Below are 17,686 nucleotides of genomic sequence, written 5' to 3'. Positions count from 1 at the left end.
AATCTTTTCTTGCAGCATAAGCAAGTAGAAACACATCCATTCACACACACACACACACACACACACACACACACACACACACACATCCGCACACTCGGTTGAAACGACAGTTTGTTGGTTCGAGTGCAGTTGTCTTCTTGGGCTTTTGACGCACGCTTCTTAGCCTCTAAGAAAGGCAATATCAGCGAGTACGAGTCCTGCTTATAAATATATATACATACACACATGCCTATATATAATCGGCATTAGATGCGTTTGCCAAAGTAGCGAAAGTGGTGCAAACTGTCTGTTAACATTTATTTCCAAAATGTGTTCTCTTTCCTCGACAACAAAAGCAGCAAAAGTTTGAATGCACTCGCAAAAAACACATGCCTCACAATCGAACTAGTTCTGAATGTGCGATATAGTTTTCGACTTCTATAAAATATTTTCCAGAAAACCAGAACTAATATTTGGATTCCTTGAAATATTTTCAATTTTGAAGAAATTAATTTCTTCTTAGTTTTGGAAAGATTAACAAGATTTTGATAACCATAAAACGATCTTCTTTTTTGCGATTTTCTAAATTTGTGGTCAAATTTTTTGCTGAGTGCTTGACTAAAAACTGTATGTTAGTATGTGTGTATTAGCTTGTGTGTCTGTGTGTGTATTAGCTTGTATGTGTGTGTGTGTGTATTAGCTTGTGTGTGTGTGTTAGTGCCAGTGACAATGTTGGAATTCTGTAGAGCTTGCAAATGTGCAGGCGTCATATTGTTTATGTAATTTGTGTATGAGTTATTGTTGCGAGACATGAAACTTTTTGTATTTTGTAGCACGCAGCGCATTACAAATGACAGCCGCCTGTCACATACCCATACACTGGCCATTAGTGTTGTTATTGTTATCGTTGTTGTAGTTGTAGTTGCTGTTGCTGTTGTAACTAACGGTATTGTTCAAGCAGCTCTTGATATCGTGCACATACGTACGTACATATGTAGATAGTCGTCGAGTTAGTTGCTTGGACTTAGTTTTCGTGTTTCACTATGTGGCTATCTCCTTTCCCCTTTTGAAACCTTTTTGACACACTTTGGCCAACTCGATGGCAGCAAAGTGAATTATGGCCACATCCTGTACAAGTGCTTTTAACCGAACCGGTTCGAGCACATCTGGCTCCGCCTCATACCTTGCCAAATGTTAGTTGTTATTTAATTATAATTATAATTTTTCATTTTTGTTTTTGTTTTTTGGTTTTTTCTTATTGTTCCAGCCACGAGTCTGGGGCTCAAGTTTTACATAAATTGAGTGTGTCATCGATTTGGTATGGGCCTTTGAATATGCTGGATTTTTAGACTTATAATTATATAGCTTGCAAATATAATTACATATTTCAATTAATTGTTCAGTGACAAACACACGCCTCGAGCGAAAGCTGCAAGGATTTGCCCAGAATAACCTTGTAAACAACCAAGGCCGTCATGGGATGGAAAATTCATGGTTAATGCCAAGGACGAGTGCTCCAGTTTTAAATTTCAAAGTCGAACTTTTTCGATGCTTATGTTTGCATTTCCTTATACAGCACTTAACTATTATTTGCTGTAATAAATTATGAAATTCAATTATATTGATCTGTTGTTGAGTGTGCAAATTAACAACTTTGATAATATATTTTTTTTTATTCAAAATTTTCTAAACAGGCAAATAAAAACAGGTAAATTTAAAATATTTATCATCATTATTTTTCCAGTATTCTATATTATATGAAGAAATAAACGAATATTGAGATGGGTAACAAATCACTGAAGAAACTCTCTGGGAAAGTTTCAATGAAATCGGCAAGTTTCAAACTAATTGTTTTGAATGTCCCATATGTCAGGAGAAAACTGGCTCTGTATGCTAAATAGGACTGAGTATGATTTACAAACTCGTTTGAGCTAGAGCAGGCTCAACATATGCCTAATATTATTGTTTGGTCCTTGGAGTACCAACGAGCTGCACATTCAAGTTGCCAAATTAAACCAGGCGCGGGCTTGTTAACGCTCGGACCAATGCGAACTGCCAGAAATATTTGCTATTGTTAAGAAATATATTTCGACAGACAAATTTTGTTTGCACTATTTTCTGAATATCAGAAATTATATTTTCTAAAAAGGGTTTGCATTTTTGCATACATTTTAGAAATTTTTTTATTATTAAGCGATAGATTTTTGAAAAATATAAAAGCTGTGCGACAACATATGCAAAAGTTGTGCTTTTGGCCATGGATATATAAAAGTGTAGATATCCTTTTGATTGTTTTGCAACACATACACATTACATGCACACATACTTGTACATATTTAATATTATATATAACACAAACTTCGAATTGAATTTGAATTGTTTGGAACTTCAGCTTAACTGATGAAGTTTTTATAATTTTTCATTTCTGAAATTTTATGTTTGGTATTCAATAAACAATTGCAGAACTCTATTGTACCATATAATTTCGAAACAGCCTGAAAGAGGCAACATACTAAAAAGCCTGACGGCCACAATGTGAAAATGTAAATATAATTCCGGAACGGGCAGCTGTATTCAAATTCCGGAAACATCTGGTTAGTTTATTGGTCACCTTCCCGTTTTTACTGTTGCTTGCCCTTAAAATGCTATTTAAAATGTTGCCTTGCCTGGCCGAATGTGGTCTATTGGCGGCAGTTGGGTTAGTAAGGGCTTAAATGACTATTTGGCTAAGTGGCAAACTCTTTGCGCTGGAAAGGTCACCGAAGATGTAACTACAATAAATATTACATAGTAGCAACGCCCACTGCCTCTAAGTAATTCTTGTTGGCTGTGACATTTTTTCATCTTTTCCTTGCCCGTATTTGATATAAAGGGGTTTTCGGGGCTTAAGCGGGACAAAGGGAACGCCTGTCGAACATTTTAATGAGATTTTCGAATTCAAAACGTAGCGTTCAACTTTTCCCTCTCTCTCTCTCTCTCTCTCTCTCTATCTGTCTGTATATATTAACCATTCTCTATCACTCTCTTCTAAATAACCCTCTCTTGCTATTTCTCTCTCGCTCTCTCTCTCTCACACTCTCTCTCTCTCTCACACTCTCTCTGTCTCTCTGCCTTTTTCTCTAAGCGCGCGGTGACAAGCAGCCAAGTTAATTAGCAAAAAACAGATAACGTCGCACAAAAATATAAAAATGAAAGGAGCAACCAGCATCTAAGGCCATCTAAGGTCTGATTCTGGTAGCTGCCTCTGCCTCTGCCTCTGCTTCTGCCTCTGCTCCTGCCGATACCCTTGCCCGTGCCCCTGCCCCTCACCCGAAATTCTCATCGCTCATTGTGCTCAATGTCTGAGTGAGCCGAGTGGGTGGCGGACCAGTCGGGTACACGGGAAAAGAAAATGATTTATTATCTGCGAAGGCAATTAAGTAAAATTGGTTGAAAATTGTTTGGCCAAACGACAGTTAGAATCCTACATTTACAGTTACAGTTGCAGTTACAGTTACAGTTAGAGTTACATTTACAGTCATAGAAACCGTGTGTGTCTCTGTTGATATTTCTGCAAAGTTAATGAATTGGAAACCGACACAGCAAAATATATATTTATGTTTTTAAAGAATCTGAAGTTATTTTTATTTGTCTTCGAAATTGTTGTTGATTTCAGATAGTAAACAATCATTATTATGAATTGAGCACTTAAATAGGTCTGCCCATTTATCAAAATGGGTTTGCATTATACAAACTTATATGCCTTTCCTTTTGAGTTTGAATCAGCATTCTGTTTATTTTAAATATATTGTGGGAAAAAATCATACTCCTTAAAAATGTATTTTGCATGTTTTTCTTGTCAGAATAGCTAAAGTAAATTTAGAAAAATATTCGCAAAAATACAATAGTAAATACAAAAGTAACTCGGCAATGCTTTATTAGATTGTTGCTAAGAATGTACTCTACGATTTTTTATTTTGTTTAAAATTACATTTTTGATGTTTTATGTACAAATATTAAAGGCACAAACGCACTTAAATTGATAAATTTGAATCTTAATAATGGAGCCATACCCAGTCAGATTTAAAGTCAAATTGTGTCCTTATACTCACCTTTTTTTTTACCTTTAGTTGTTGGTTTTTGGTTTTTTCTGCTGCCGCTGTTGTTGTTGTTGTTGTCGCTATTTGCGGATTATGCGTCACTCCTAATCCCAGGTAGCTAGTAGAATGTAACCAGGCCCAAAAAATTCTAGGCACCAGAGGAAGATTGATGGGTTCTGCCCGTTCCGATAAAAGTGGAATTCAAAACTTTCGACTTTCGTCTTGGTCAATTTGCTCGGTACAATTGCCAAGTGAAATGCAAACACCTTTGGCTTTGGCACAGCGAAAAAAAGAAAAAACAAACAACAATCAATTTGGAACACACACACGCACACACTTATTATTTTTAAATTTGAACCGTTATGCGTACGCGCTACGAGCGCGTTGTTCTTGTATGCCGCTTGACGACGTTCAAATCACATTGACTGTCTGCCTGTCTGTCTGTCTGTCTGTCACTGATGCTGTTGCTTGTGCTGCTGCCGCCTGGGAGAGACTGAGGCTGAACCGTATCGCACGAGAGTCTGTTGACGAATGAATTTGAATTTGCAACGAATTCGCGTCCAGTCCACAAGCATCCCGTTAACAACAAGTTGCCATACGACCACTTACAGCGACGCAACAGTAAAAGCTCTCCTAAAGCTCTATCAGCAGCTTCGGCCAAAAGCTTCCGCAATAGCTTTTCAAGCTGAAGCTTACCATGGTCCTGAAGCTTATGTTAGCTTTAAATGTTACTCGGCTATTTTGTTACAGCTTTAAGACTTAACTGTAAATCGAATTCCAATGCAGAAACCTTTTGTAAAATAATGAAATAATCAAAGTGGAAAGCTTCATCAATCAAACCCCTACTCTTGGTCGTAATCTTCTTTTAAACTTTATAATATAATAATAATTATATTTATTGATTGTCAACTAGAAAGAACAACTTTAATCTGCAGATTTTCCACAGATCGCATTCCACCTGCTCACATATAAATCAACTTATTGATATACAGAAGTAATGCCTATAGATAATGCCAAGGAGCACCTATACCTATATAACAACCTGCCTAAATAATTAACAAATAAGTATTTTATCCCATAAAGAAGGAATGTTTCTAAAAATAAGGTCATTTCTAGAGAAGAAAAAAATAAATATCATATTTTTGGCCGATTAAGCGAATCAATTCATTTAATAATTAAACAAAATATTTCTAGAAACCATAAAAACTTGTTGGTGTAGTCGAAACATTTTAACTTAAGCCGACTAAAAGCTTTGCGCGTATTTAAATATTATCTTGATCAGAAAACAAAATTTCCATTTCCTTCAATCTTGAATTTGTATCAATATTACTATGAATTGGTAAATATATTTTTATGTGGAAACATTTGTTTAGTCAAGCCCAACAACGCATCCGAGCGAAAGATACACGTCTAGCATGAACTAGAGGGAGATAGCATCATCGAGAAGCTGACATGCGACCACACGAATATGAGTGAGACAACATGCTGGTCTGGCCCAAAAAACAAACATAATGATTTCGCAATTGAGAGAACGTTAAATACTTTTGGGACACCCTTAAAGCAAGAGAACTGATACTAATAAACTCTGTCAAACGTCAGTAGAATATATTCTCTTCCTGCACCCAAAACGTGTAAATGTTCATATTTTACAAAGATTTGACAGATCTACTATTATTTTGAGCACAACTGTAACAATAGTGTTAATCGATAAGGAAGCGTGAGATACACGATTTGAAAGCCAAAGTCCAATTTGTAAGAAAAACCCTTTAAAATCGCGACTTCTCCAAAATCTGCAATAGACAAATCATATACTTGACCCACTACAAGGTATATTGTCGATTTTCATTAAGAAACAAATCTTTGTATTTTATGCATGTAAATTTTGAAAATTTAGAGTTAATCTTCTTCACACATACTTAACTATATATATGTATATGTTATATGTTAATATAAAAAAAAATTATGGCAATAAGATTAGCTTATAGACTTTGGTTTACTCCCGCCAATCACCAATGATCTGGGATGAGGGCACCAGCTCGAGAGGTCCTGGCGCATTGGCCATGTGGGGCAGCGGAGGCAGCACAAATCTTATAGGATGCAGACACGATGGATGGGTTAGCTTGAGCTAAAAAGGTTTGAAAGTGATTATGCATTTACCTGGGTCGAACTGGAGACTTTTGATGTGCAACCAGAGAAGGATTGGTTCTAGATTTGGCCTGCAAAAGACTGGCAAGTGGTGCCAGGCCAGCGTCGACACTTTCCAGCGTATTACGCTGAACTTGTGGTTGTTGGGCGGCACGAGCTCTCGGCTGAACAGCTGCCGCTGGCAGGCGCATGAAGCGGAATATGCGCGGCGAGGCAGCCTCAACGGACTGGACAACCATGTCCTGGTCAACAGTATCCCCATCTCCAGCATCTAATGCCCCTGCTCCAGCACCAGCTCCAACTGCAGCTGCCTGCGATGGTGTGAACATAGCCGAAAGTTGTATGGGCACAAAGGCGGGTAGGCGAACGTTAACCGGTGCACCGGGTTCCGGTGCGGGACGTGGTGGCTGTGGTGCTGGCGGCGCTGGTGGTGGTGCTGGTGGTCGCGGTGGCGGTGGCGGTGGCGGTGGTGGTGGGCGTGGGGGTGGCGCTGGTGGCTTTGGCGGCCGTGGAGCCGGTTCCTCTACTGGTGGCCTTGCATCGCCTTCAACTTCCTGCCAGGCCTCCAGCAGTGTCAACAGCTCATCCTTAGTCATGTGACCGAGGCCAAGGGGACTGAAGCCACCTATGCTGTTCCAGCCCAATGCTGGGGGCCCATACAGCGAGCGCTGATCACGCGCATAGACCAGCTGCTGGGCCTCAATGCTAACACTGGAGAGCAGGATCAGGAGCAGCAGCCCGCGTTGCCGAGTTGTCGTTGACATTCTGCCTGTTGTTTCACGTGTGTTGCTCCGCTTGAAGACCTCACGCATTTTTATATAGCTCTTAGATGGCCAGTTTCATGATCCAGTTTCCAGTTGCGAAGTTGTGGCTCTGGGCCGGGACCGGAAAACGGAAGTTCACGTACAAGGCAGCGGGTGAACTGGTTGTCAGCAGTGCCAAATGGTCACTCTAATCCACGCACAACTCTCGCACCCATATGCGCCACTAGGCAATGCCAACATTTCGATGGCGTGTCGGCTGGCAGCTTTTCAATACCCTGCCATCAAAGGGGTCGTCAAACGAGGAGGCATGATTTATGTCACAATGTGGAATTGATAAAAAAATGCCCATTGCTCATTAAGCTGTAAGATTGAACTCAGTTCAACATTTTTTACATTAAAACAAAGAATTTTAGTGCTATCGGTAATCGATTCTTATCGATATTTGGAAGTAAATAAACTTTGATAAAATAAAATTTGCATTATATCTTTAAATCTTGATATTTAAGGATATGAAATGAAACGGGGTATCGCATAGTCAACTACTTGGCACCAGAGGATTTAGTTGTTGTTTATAATAAAATGTTTTGGTTTTAAAGGCCAAGTGCTCGGCCTGAAGTTATTGATTTTTTTTTTTTTGGAGTGGACCAGTTGCTGGTCCGGTGCAAACCAGTTGCATGCCACTAAACAAACTGTCACAGCTAACGCTCCGATGCGATCCGTTGTGTTATATATATTTTGGAGCTGGAGTTGCTTGTTTGTGGATTTCAATGTTGATTTATGTCGCATACCTGCATGGCTCGAGGAAGCGTTTACAAAATGCCACAGATTTGTGCGAACAACAACAACTCAGTGGTGCTCATTGTGGTTGTTCGTAGTTACATATTCCCAACTACTAGTGTCATGGGATTTCTGTTTGTACTCTGGTACCAAAGGTACAAGATTGGAGTACTACTTCGATTTGGGGGCTACGAAATCGGTAAAATGTATATGTGCAAGTCGATAAAAGCGTATATATCCCTCAAAATTTTAAAGATGACGTTAGCAAATTTTGATAGAAGGGCGACCTATTTCGGAGATTGCCATATAAATTTCGGGATCACGCCCACACCCGCCGCCCCCAGACATTCGGGTCCTCCAAATCTGAAATGTTCGCATTTTAAAGAAAGAAAGAACAGCTTACTTCTCAATATATCGTCTTACGTTCCTCCACCTCTTAGTTTAGGGACTTATTTTTTCATAAAACCCATTAATAAGCTTTAAAAAAAAGCCATAAACAAAGCTTAACGAAAGTGCTAGTATTGATTTAGACTCTAAGCCTCTAAGCCATCTCAGATAACTAAGACAGAACTCATTTTCTCAAGCTCTGAATTGATTAACTTTTGCTTACAGCGACTGAATTATATAAGTTGCTATTATTTTGACCACAGCTGTAAATTCACAAAATTGCAGCAATTCAAAAATAGTTTCGCTTACTTAGAATAAGATATTGGATTCAATATCAATCGGCTGTGTATTGATAAAACCCATCGACTTGACCAGAATTTATTAAGAGTTCGATAACAAAACTGACCACAAATATTCATCCAAATGTTGCACTTACATATCATAGTCGCAGCTGCCGATCAGAAAACGGGTTCTTAATCATCTCCGTAGTAAATTAACATTTACGATGATTGCTCGTACACAGTTTAAAGCCATCATATTTTGGGCTACAAAAAAACAAAAAAAAAAAAAAAAAAAACAAAAGCAAGTCGACTAAGTATCATTTATAATAAGCTGTAAATCGTTTGGGGACTGCAAGTGCCTTTAAGCGGCTCTCGACTGCGTAACGCGTCCATCACTTGACCCAATTGGGGGACCAACTGTCCCGCAATTCACCTGCTCGATTGTTGGTAACATGGTAACTAATGACGTCCCATAACACTGAGACGAATCTGGTGTAAAAAAGGGCCGCATTCAAAACTGATAGTATCAGTAATGAATAATGAGTAACGAATACTGAATAATGAATAATAATGTATAATAAGCGATGCGGCGCGTCTCTCTATCTCAACTCTATGACAATGTGCAACAGCAACAGCAACAGCAACGGCAATGGCAACAAAAACAACGATGCTCATTACATAAACTGGCGCATTGCACCAGTGGTTGCTATCCCCCTCCTACCAGATACCACAAATACCAAGCAATTGGCGCAGGCGCAGTGTCTGACGATGACGGAGTTGAATTAGCGTTAATTGTCGCAGCTCTTGCCAACGTTGACAATTTCAATTTAAAGCGACGCCTCGACTCGACTCGACTCGTCCCCCTTAACGCTTAACAAGATTGCTCGTACACGGAGAGAAAAACTTTTATCGTCCGTGCTTGAGAGACTACTAAGATTTAAGTCACTTGAGTCGATCATTTATTTCAAATAAATGTTTGTATTACTATTATTATTGTTATTATTATTATATTATTATTATCATTATTATCATCATGAGTTTGCATTGGGACTTTGCTCTACTGCGCCTTTCCAATAGTTCGTTCTATATTAACCAGAATTTTTGCAGGATTCAAAGTGCTCCTTTAACCAATGTTGAGGATGTAGTCCCAGCATTTTTATTGCCGAATATCGAAGTCTAGTTGGCTTAAGTTAATAATGAAGTTATTATTTAAAGTTGATTATGAACTTACATCTTTAAAAAAAGAAAGGAATTCTAAAAAATTTGGTTTTTTTGGTTTTAGCAACTCGGAATTAATAGTTTTATTTTAAATATAGTTCACTAAAATTGCGAGAGCTTGCATCGAGATTATTCGATATTGATTATACACCGCTATTTCTTTCGGTGTAGCTATTAGGTAGGGTAAAAGGTAGCTCAGCGCAGGGGGTGGGGTTGGGGTGGGGCTGGTTGCCGAGACAGACTTGTTATGCAATCGCACGAGTTGCGCTTAATGCGATTGCATTTGAAGACCTTTTCTTGGCCGTCTGGCAGACTGACTGTCTGGCTGACCGGCTGGCAAAAATAGCCACGAAACAATGGCTCTGCTTTCCATTGATAAATCAGCAATATAAACGGCCAACGCTTGCTCACAAATCACCCGCTTTTACCAGCTAAAAATTATTTTGGTTTTTTTTTCTTTCGCTTAGGTGGGAGGTTGCTGTGCAGAACCCGTAAGCGGCCTGACCTAACCCAAGTGCTATGCTTTGCATAACAGCAGCATAAAACAATGAAGCAACATGAACAGCAGCATCAGCAACAGCAACAGCAGTAGAGGTTGAAGTGGCAGCCACATTTTTTGGCTTTCCCAGCGAGTCACGACCGGCGCAATTTTCTTGTCACTGTCAACCGACCCAACGCGGCGGCACACGCAACAAGCAACAAAGTCAAGCAGCAACAGTTAGCAGCAATAGCAATGGCAACAGCAGCAGCAGCCGAGAAGGCAAACAAATAACTAAAAAAAAAAAATACAACAACAAAAAAATAAAATACAAACGACAAAAGCCAAGAGCCAAAAAACAACAGCTGCGCAGTCGACAGCGCAGTCAACGTCAACGTTGGCAGCGACTTTTAGCGATTTCAGCTCGCTGATAACAAGCAAAAAAGGCGGCTTTAAGTCGTTCAGCAGATGCTCTTACTGAGCTGGCATGCAAAAATTAAAGCAAATGCAATTTCACATATAATGGATTGGTGGCAACCCTGAAACTCTGCCACATATTTACTAGCTAAATTAATTGCTTGCTAAATTTCTGCAGATTTATAATAATTAAAGAAATTTATTTTTATTAAACATTGTAGTTTTATTATTGTTACTTGCTCTAAGATTTAGAAGAAAACGAAAACTTTTGAATTTGAAAGATGATATTCTTAGAATTAAATTGCATGCCAATTTAAGTTTTTTGATAAGCCAATTTCACTATTATTCGCAACGAAGCAATACCTGAAAAGTTACCTGAAATGTATTTAAAAATGATTGAACAGTTATGTTTTCAAAATGATTTCAAAATTAGGCAAACATTCTAATAGGTGGTGAGTAAGATGCTTTCTTGACTCAAACTGCATTTAAATCTGTTATTAAATATAGTTGCATAAATTAAACCAATCTATATTAGCCTATCGATTAACAACTTATACACTGCAAATAATTGTAAGCCAATTTAAAACCAATTTTTTTAGATATAATAATATATTTGTATTTATATTAAATATTTATTAAAGCGAGGGTGTGAAAGAGTTGCTCGTAATAAACAAAGAAAAATAAATAAACAGCAGCAACAGTTTGTGTTGCTATTGTTGTTGTTGCTGCTGTTGCTGTTGCTGTCGCTGCCTACGTTGACGTCGCTTTGCTGCTGCTGCTGCTGCTGTTGGTGGCGCTGCTGGTGGCGCTGCTGCCGCTGCTGCTGCTGCTCCGCTGGCGGTTTCCATTTCATTTTTAAGCAAACGCTCGACGCGTTCAGCGTTTTAATATATAATTCTCATCGCTCGCTAGCGGTTGGCAAAAGTGGTGCGACAAAAGGCGACTCGTTAAACACTTGAAAACCAACGCTGAATAAAATCGTCGTGTGAAACGTGTGAATCAAAAATAGGCGCCAATATTTATTTATTTTTATTTTTTTTGTTTATTTGTGGATTTTGTGTGCGGTATTAACACCAAAGGATATTGCCGGTGCATTTCCAATTGTAATATTCACTTATTACCATACATAAATAATGTTATCCTCAAATGCGCTGTTGGCGCTTGCCGTTTGCGCCTGTGCCGCATCGCTGGCTGTGGCACGCAGCTACAGCAATGGACTCATCTTCTACGAGCTGCAGTCGCACACACCCTATCTGCCACCGACGGTGAGCGTGTCGCGTGGCCGAAACTTGGCCAGTGCCAAGTACTCGGAGAAGGGCTCCATTTGGTCCACATTCGGACAGCCGTGCGAGTGTCGCGGCATGATTTGTGGCTGCTGTGCTGGCCTCAAAGTGGATCAGTACAAGTTCGATCAGAAGGGTAAATAACTGTTTCTTCTTCTTCTTCTTTAACACTGCATTCAGAACAAAATATTTCCAAGTCTTTGTTTTTCTTTTTTTATGGCAATGACCCCTGTCCTTGTAAAATCATTTAATGAAAGTATTTCAATATAATATAACAAAAATATTTATTCAGATATGCCAAATAGAAAGTGAAATTATATTAGATATTTTTGCAATGTGCGACAATTTAGACAAAATAGAAATGATAACTGGGTATATATATATTTTTCTAACTGCAGCCCCAGATGCTTCTGCCAAGTGTCAATGGAACTGATAACCACTTCCAATTGCAATTGCAATTCCAATCGGAGTCTGAATCGCTTCTCTACACACACTGAACTACTACTCCAGTTGTCCAGTTGTCCAGTTGTTTAGTTGTTCAGTTGTTCAGTTTGGGGTGATTAATATGTCGAAATTCGTTGTTCGTTGCTTGGCTGCAATTGTTGCAATGACAGGCAGACAACAGCAGCAGCAACAACAAATTGTTGTTCGTCTTCCATGACACAGTTGCATTTGCCAATCAAAATGCCACAAATCGTTGGCGTTTTTTTTTTGCATGTTTGACGCATCGAGTTGTTAGTTGGCTGGGATTTCAATTCCGAATTCAATAGCAACTTCCACCCGCAACTTTCATTCATAGCAGCACAATACTCTCTCTCTCTATCTCTCTCTCTCTGTCTGTCTCTCTCTCTCTATCTATCTGATTTCTTTGTTTAATTACGACTGTCTTTGCAGTTTGTGCCAATATCACATTCGTGCCGCAACTGGAGGAGGCGCAGGTACAAGTCTACCTAAATGAACGTCAATCGGCCAAATACGGGATCTCGGTGCGAAATCCATCGCCCTTCTGCATACCCGTTATGATGGGTGTCCCGATGGCAATGTGCGTCCAGCTGACCGATGTGGCGATGGTGGGCAACAATCTGAACATGTGCATGGACTTTGTGGTGCGACTGGCTACGACCGATCTCTTCGAGATGCACTTTCAGTGCATGCGCATGGGTCTCGATGGCGTCCAGTACGTCGATAAGAATGGTCAGCCCGTGATCCCTACTGCCAGTACTCCTCAAGCCGATGAGGATGATAGGGATACGCTCGAGTATGACTATGCCGAGATGCTGGAGGGAGAACAGCAGGAGGAGATGCAACACCAGCTCGATGACCAGATAACAGAACTACCAAAAACAGAGACAGCTGAACCTGAATCCGAAACCGAATCGGAACCACTGAAAATTGAAAGTGAAATGCTTATGGCAGGAGACGAAGACCTGGTAGAGTCAACGACTGATGCTGGCGACGGCGATGATGATGATGGTGATAATGATGATGATAATAATGATGATAATGATGACAATGCGGAGGTGCAGCTGCAAGTGAAGGGGGACGAGGTACAGGAGGAGACGAAGCAGGAGTCGGCGGCTGATGACAAAGTTGGCGAGAGCGACCTGAAGCAAAACGAAGTAATTGAAACAATTACCAATTCAATACAAGCCAACGAGGTGCCAGCCGCAGCCGCAGCAACAGCAACAGAAACAACAGCGAAGCCAGAGGATGAGGAGGAGGCGAGCTATGGGCAACAGCAGCAGCAGCAACAGCAGCAGGGGGAACAAACAAAGGAGAAGGTTGTGGAGGTGGTGGGGCAAGATCAAGAGGTGAACGAAGCAACAACAACAAAAACACCAACATCAACAACAACTGCAACAGCAACATCAGTAGCTGAAATTGCTGAAATGGCAAACGACAGTTACAATGAAGTGAATGTGGATGACGCGGCAGAAGCAGAAGCAGAAGAAGCTGGAGGAGAAGCAGGAGGAGAAGACGATGACACTGAGACAGTGACAGAGGCAGAAACAAAGATGGAGGAGGAGCAGGAATATGAAACGACGCAAGCAGATGCTAGTGATGATGATGATGATGATGATGATGATGGTGGTGATGGTGGGGATGGTGATGATGATAATGATGATGATGATGATAATGATGATGATGCAGCCGAAGACAATAAAGACGATGACGATGTGCAGCTGGCCCAGGGGGCGTCACCTGCTAATAGCAATGAAAGTGCTGCTAAGCCCATCAGCAATAACAGCACCAGCACCAGCAGCAACAACAGCAGCAACAACAATAACAATAACAACACCATCATCATTGTCAATGAGCCAAGCCGCGAAGCTGTTGATGACAATGCTAATGGTGCTGGGGTTAACCAACGGCAACAGGAGCAACATCAGCAGCTGCAACAGCAACAACAGCAGCTGCAACAGCAACAACAGCAACAACAACAGCAGCGACGTCGCCGCCTGTTTCAGCGACTGCGCAGCGGCATTTAACTATTGGAGCGATATCAGCTGATTGTTAATTTATTGTAATTGTTATTGAATTGTTAATGCTAAATGCCTGTTAATTAATACTTATTTATTGCTACCATAGAAAAACATAAGCCAACAACCAATAAAACAGTAAGCGAAAGAAAAGTATACAAGAAAAAATCAAAGAGTAAAAGAAACTTTCAATTAGAGCAGCTTTGAGATCAGCAGAAGCAGCAACTGCAGCTGTTACAGCTGTTTGCAGAGCAACTGTTGCAGTTGCTGTTGCCACTGCTGTCAAGCAGTTCATAATTAGTGCAAGCAGTTCATGACCCTGACCCCGGTCTTGACCCTCACGCAGAGGAAGATTCAACGTATGGTGTGACCTGAATGGTTGTCACTCGAATCGATGGATTGCAGAGATTGGCGATCCTTGCGCCTGCGCGCCTTTCGTTGACTGGCATCCAAATGACGCCAGCGATAATTGTCCAGCTTGAAATTGTTGATTGCGATCAAGAGCGCCAGAAAAGCCATCATCTTGAGCGACTTTAGCTTCTCAGCCAGCTGCTTTGCCCTGTTAAGCGATTGGCTGAGGCGCTGGAAGCGATTGAATGCCGCATGCACCTGAGAGATCAGAAAGGTGCAATTCAAATGCCAAACGGTGCTGTTGCAACTGCGTGCCTCTGCTCATAATTAGTCATTTGTGTATTTGGCCAGTGAGTTAAGACTAGTGGCAGTCTGTCGCATACCATTCGCGGCCTTGTGAGCCATCGTCAAAGCCTTGTCGAAGCGCGCCTCCTTGAAGTGACATCGCGCTATTTCGAAGAGCAGATACGTCCTTTCGATGCCATACCGGGAGTAAATTAAACGCTCCTCAAGTCGTTCCACTTTCTTGCTTCAATTTAATCGACACAATACAAGATGATTCAACGATAAATTATGAGATAAGATTCAATTTGAACTTAAACAAGTCTCAATCTTACGACAGCTACTTATTTGACTGTTTTACAACTTACGCGGCACAATTCATTCGCTCCTCATGTCTAGCAATTTCAGCGTAGACATTGTGACTTCCATGGTCGAGCGATAAGTCCTTGAACCGATCCTTTGGCAGCATATAAATCAAAGCATAATTTTGCCAGTTCAAAATATCAATTTTTTGCGGCAATGTACATCGATCGACATGGGCCAAACCCAGTATGTTAAACACATCAGTGATGAACTCCCACTTCCAGGGCAACACACGGAATGTCTTTAGTACAATATTAGTGCTCATGATGTGCTCCACGTATTCGGTCAGTCGCTCGATGTCGCGCTCCTGTCGCCGTTGCCTCACCTCGCGCAGCATGCTGTGGCAGTCGCGTCGGCACTGGTACTGTACGCGGTACAAGTACTTCTCGCGGTTCCTCTCACAGATCTGGCTGATGCGGCACTTCTCCTGCTTGCTGTGGTACAGCGGTCTGCGGGCGTGCAACATGTTCTACGGATACGGATACGCACGGACAAGTTACGCATGTCATAAGCAAAATATAGAAAAGAGTCGATTATTGTGAATGCAATTTGCAATGGCTGCAGTACCGTGAACTTTCTGACAATCCTGTACTGCTCGGTGGTTAACTGGGCCAAATAGGGTGTGGATTCCCGCAACAGCGGATTGAGAAGATTGTGATCGTTTTTTAGTTGATGCAACAGGGTTGCATCGTTGGCGGCCTTGCTCAGATAATGATAGTTGTAGACGTTTTCGTCCACCTGGCGACGCGCTTTTTCCAGAGGTGACAATAAGGGCTTCTCCTTATTGACTACGCTGTCTAGGTCGCAGCCATTATTGTTGCTCAGTTGCTGCCACAACGGCCGAGGCATGAATGTGACGGATGTACGGTGGACGTGCGCCGCCTCCATAATCAATGGCCAAGTATCCAGCAGAAAGGAATGCAAGCTATCGCCCAGTGTATCCTCAAGTACTCCGATTGCCTGCAAATAGCGGAACTATACTGAATAAAGACAGGCAAACATTTACGGTATGGGATCGGAAGGGTCGCCCACAACACACAAATTATATAAACTAACAATAACTTTGGAAAGTTGATTAAGTAAATCGCATTCAAAGTCATTGAACTCACGCGATTTTTGCGTAGCCGAAAGCAATTCTTGACACACTTCCCCGGATAGTTGCGCTCCTCCATGTGAAGCATGACCAGATTATCCTCAAAGCGGTTGCAGTCGAAGAGGGCATCGCATTTGCTGAGCACAATGCTGGCTTTCGAGATGCCCTCCTGCTTCAGAAGTTGGTGGGCGTGCCGTGAGTCTTTCAGCGCCAGCTCCGCCTGTGCAAGTGATCGCCAGCATCTGCTGCGCTTATTCAGCGTATCATATAGTTTTTGGCAAACGCTCTTTGCAAGTGGTTGGCAGCTCACCCTCGAACAGACGGTGTCCCCGTTACTCCCGCACACGGTGATTGAGCGTGAGAAATACTCGATCGCCTTTTTGTTGAGCTGCCAACGGTTGTAGTACTGAGCCCAGTCGCCGAAGAGACGCGACTGGACACAAGCCGGCAAATCGATGCGCTGCCAGGGCTTCAGATTAGGCGGCAGGCTAATCGATGGGGTAACAACCTTAATGGTTGTGGCCAGCTTGTAATCTGAGCCTTGCAGAGACATAATCGATTGTTTAGAATATTTAAAATTTGTATTTGTACAACTTATATGTTTGCGCTTAATTTGTATATGGGAATAATTTTGGCAATAACTTGATATTATTTCTAATCAACAAACGAATTTGACAAACGAATTTGAATTTGAATATAAATTCAAGTCAAACATTTTGCAAAGCAGTGCTGATTATGCGGCCATTGAACTGCTTTCTCCACTGCAGCATGTGTGCAGAAATATCCATTTAACTTTTGTGAAAAGTATTATTCAATTTCATAACACTCATGACATATGCATATAAAAGCAATAAAACACACTGGCAGAGTGGACATCATAAACATTGCCCAAGAAAATTAATAGAGCACAAATATATTTATTTATTTGAAAGCAGTGCAAGCAGTTTTCCAATTGCATTGTCCTTTAGAACTACTGTCTGCACTGCAGTTTCAGTTGGATACAAATAATTTTGAATAAAAACCATATGGCAACTCTGCCCTATAAAAAGCCAGTTGGATGTTTGAATAATTTAGAAGTTCATCATAGGAAAGCAAAAGCAACATTCAAACGAATTTCAAACTTAATATGTCTAATAAATAGCTTTAACAAACAAACAAAAAAAAAACAGACGGACATTGCCATGATTATTATGAGTCTGAGAAAGTCGGATATGATGACAACAGTCTATTATAAGGTTTGATTGAATATAAATCTGAAAACGAATTCAGATTTGTGATCAAAATGTTGCTCGCTTAAGTGAAAAATAAT

At 40.8% G+C, this 17,686-nt stretch overlaps 3 protein-coding genes across 3 annotated transcripts; 1 reads left to right on the top strand and 2 right to left on the bottom strand.

Annotated features, from left to right (window-relative positions):
• Positions 1–6,051: 6,051 nt before the first annotated feature.
• On the bottom strand, positions 6,052–6,967 carry LOC6565947 (formin-like protein 14). The gene is made up of 2 exons (XM_001992672.1): positions 6,216–6,967; positions 6,052–6,145 (listed from the first exon to the last, which is right to left on the bottom strand). The coding sequence occupies exons 1-2, from the start codon at positions 6,965–6,967 to the stop codon at positions 6,052–6,054; spliced, it is 846 nt and encodes a 281-aa protein (XP_001992708.1).
• Positions 6,968–11,658: 4,691 nt separating this feature from the next.
• Positions 11,659–14,407, top strand: LOC6565946 (coiled-coil domain-containing protein 1). Its single transcript, XM_043216056.1, has 4 exons — positions 11,659–11,944; positions 12,703–13,238; positions 13,335–14,005; positions 14,398–14,407. Exons 1-4 carry the CDS (start codon positions 11,659–11,661, stop codon positions 14,405–14,407), a joined length of 1,503 nt encoding a protein of 500 aa, XP_043071991.1.
• A 161-nt stretch (positions 14,408–14,568) lies between these two features.
• LOC6565945 (outer dynein arm-docking complex subunit 4) lies at positions 14,569–16,930 on the bottom strand. The gene is made up of 5 exons (XM_001992670.2): positions 16,394–16,930; positions 15,852–16,244; positions 15,290–15,753; positions 15,023–15,168; positions 14,569–14,956 (listed from the first exon to the last, which is right to left on the bottom strand). The coding sequence occupies exons 1-5, from the start codon at positions 16,928–16,930 to the stop codon at positions 14,643–14,645; spliced, it is 1,854 nt and encodes a 617-aa protein (XP_001992706.1). The 3' UTR covers positions 14,569–14,642.
• Positions 16,931–17,686: the final 756 nt, after the last annotated feature.

The sequence above is a fragment of the Drosophila grimshawi genome, unplaced genomic scaffold, assembly GCF_018153295.1.
Source record: "Drosophila grimshawi isolate 15287-2541.00 unplaced genomic scaffold, ASM1815329v1 contig_848, whole genome shotgun sequence".
NCBI classification, from domain to species: Eukaryota; Metazoa; Arthropoda; class Insecta; order Diptera; family Drosophilidae; genus Drosophila; species Drosophila grimshawi.
The sequence above is the reverse complement of the archived record's forward strand: the minus strand, read 5'-3'. Positions and strand labels throughout refer to the sequence as shown.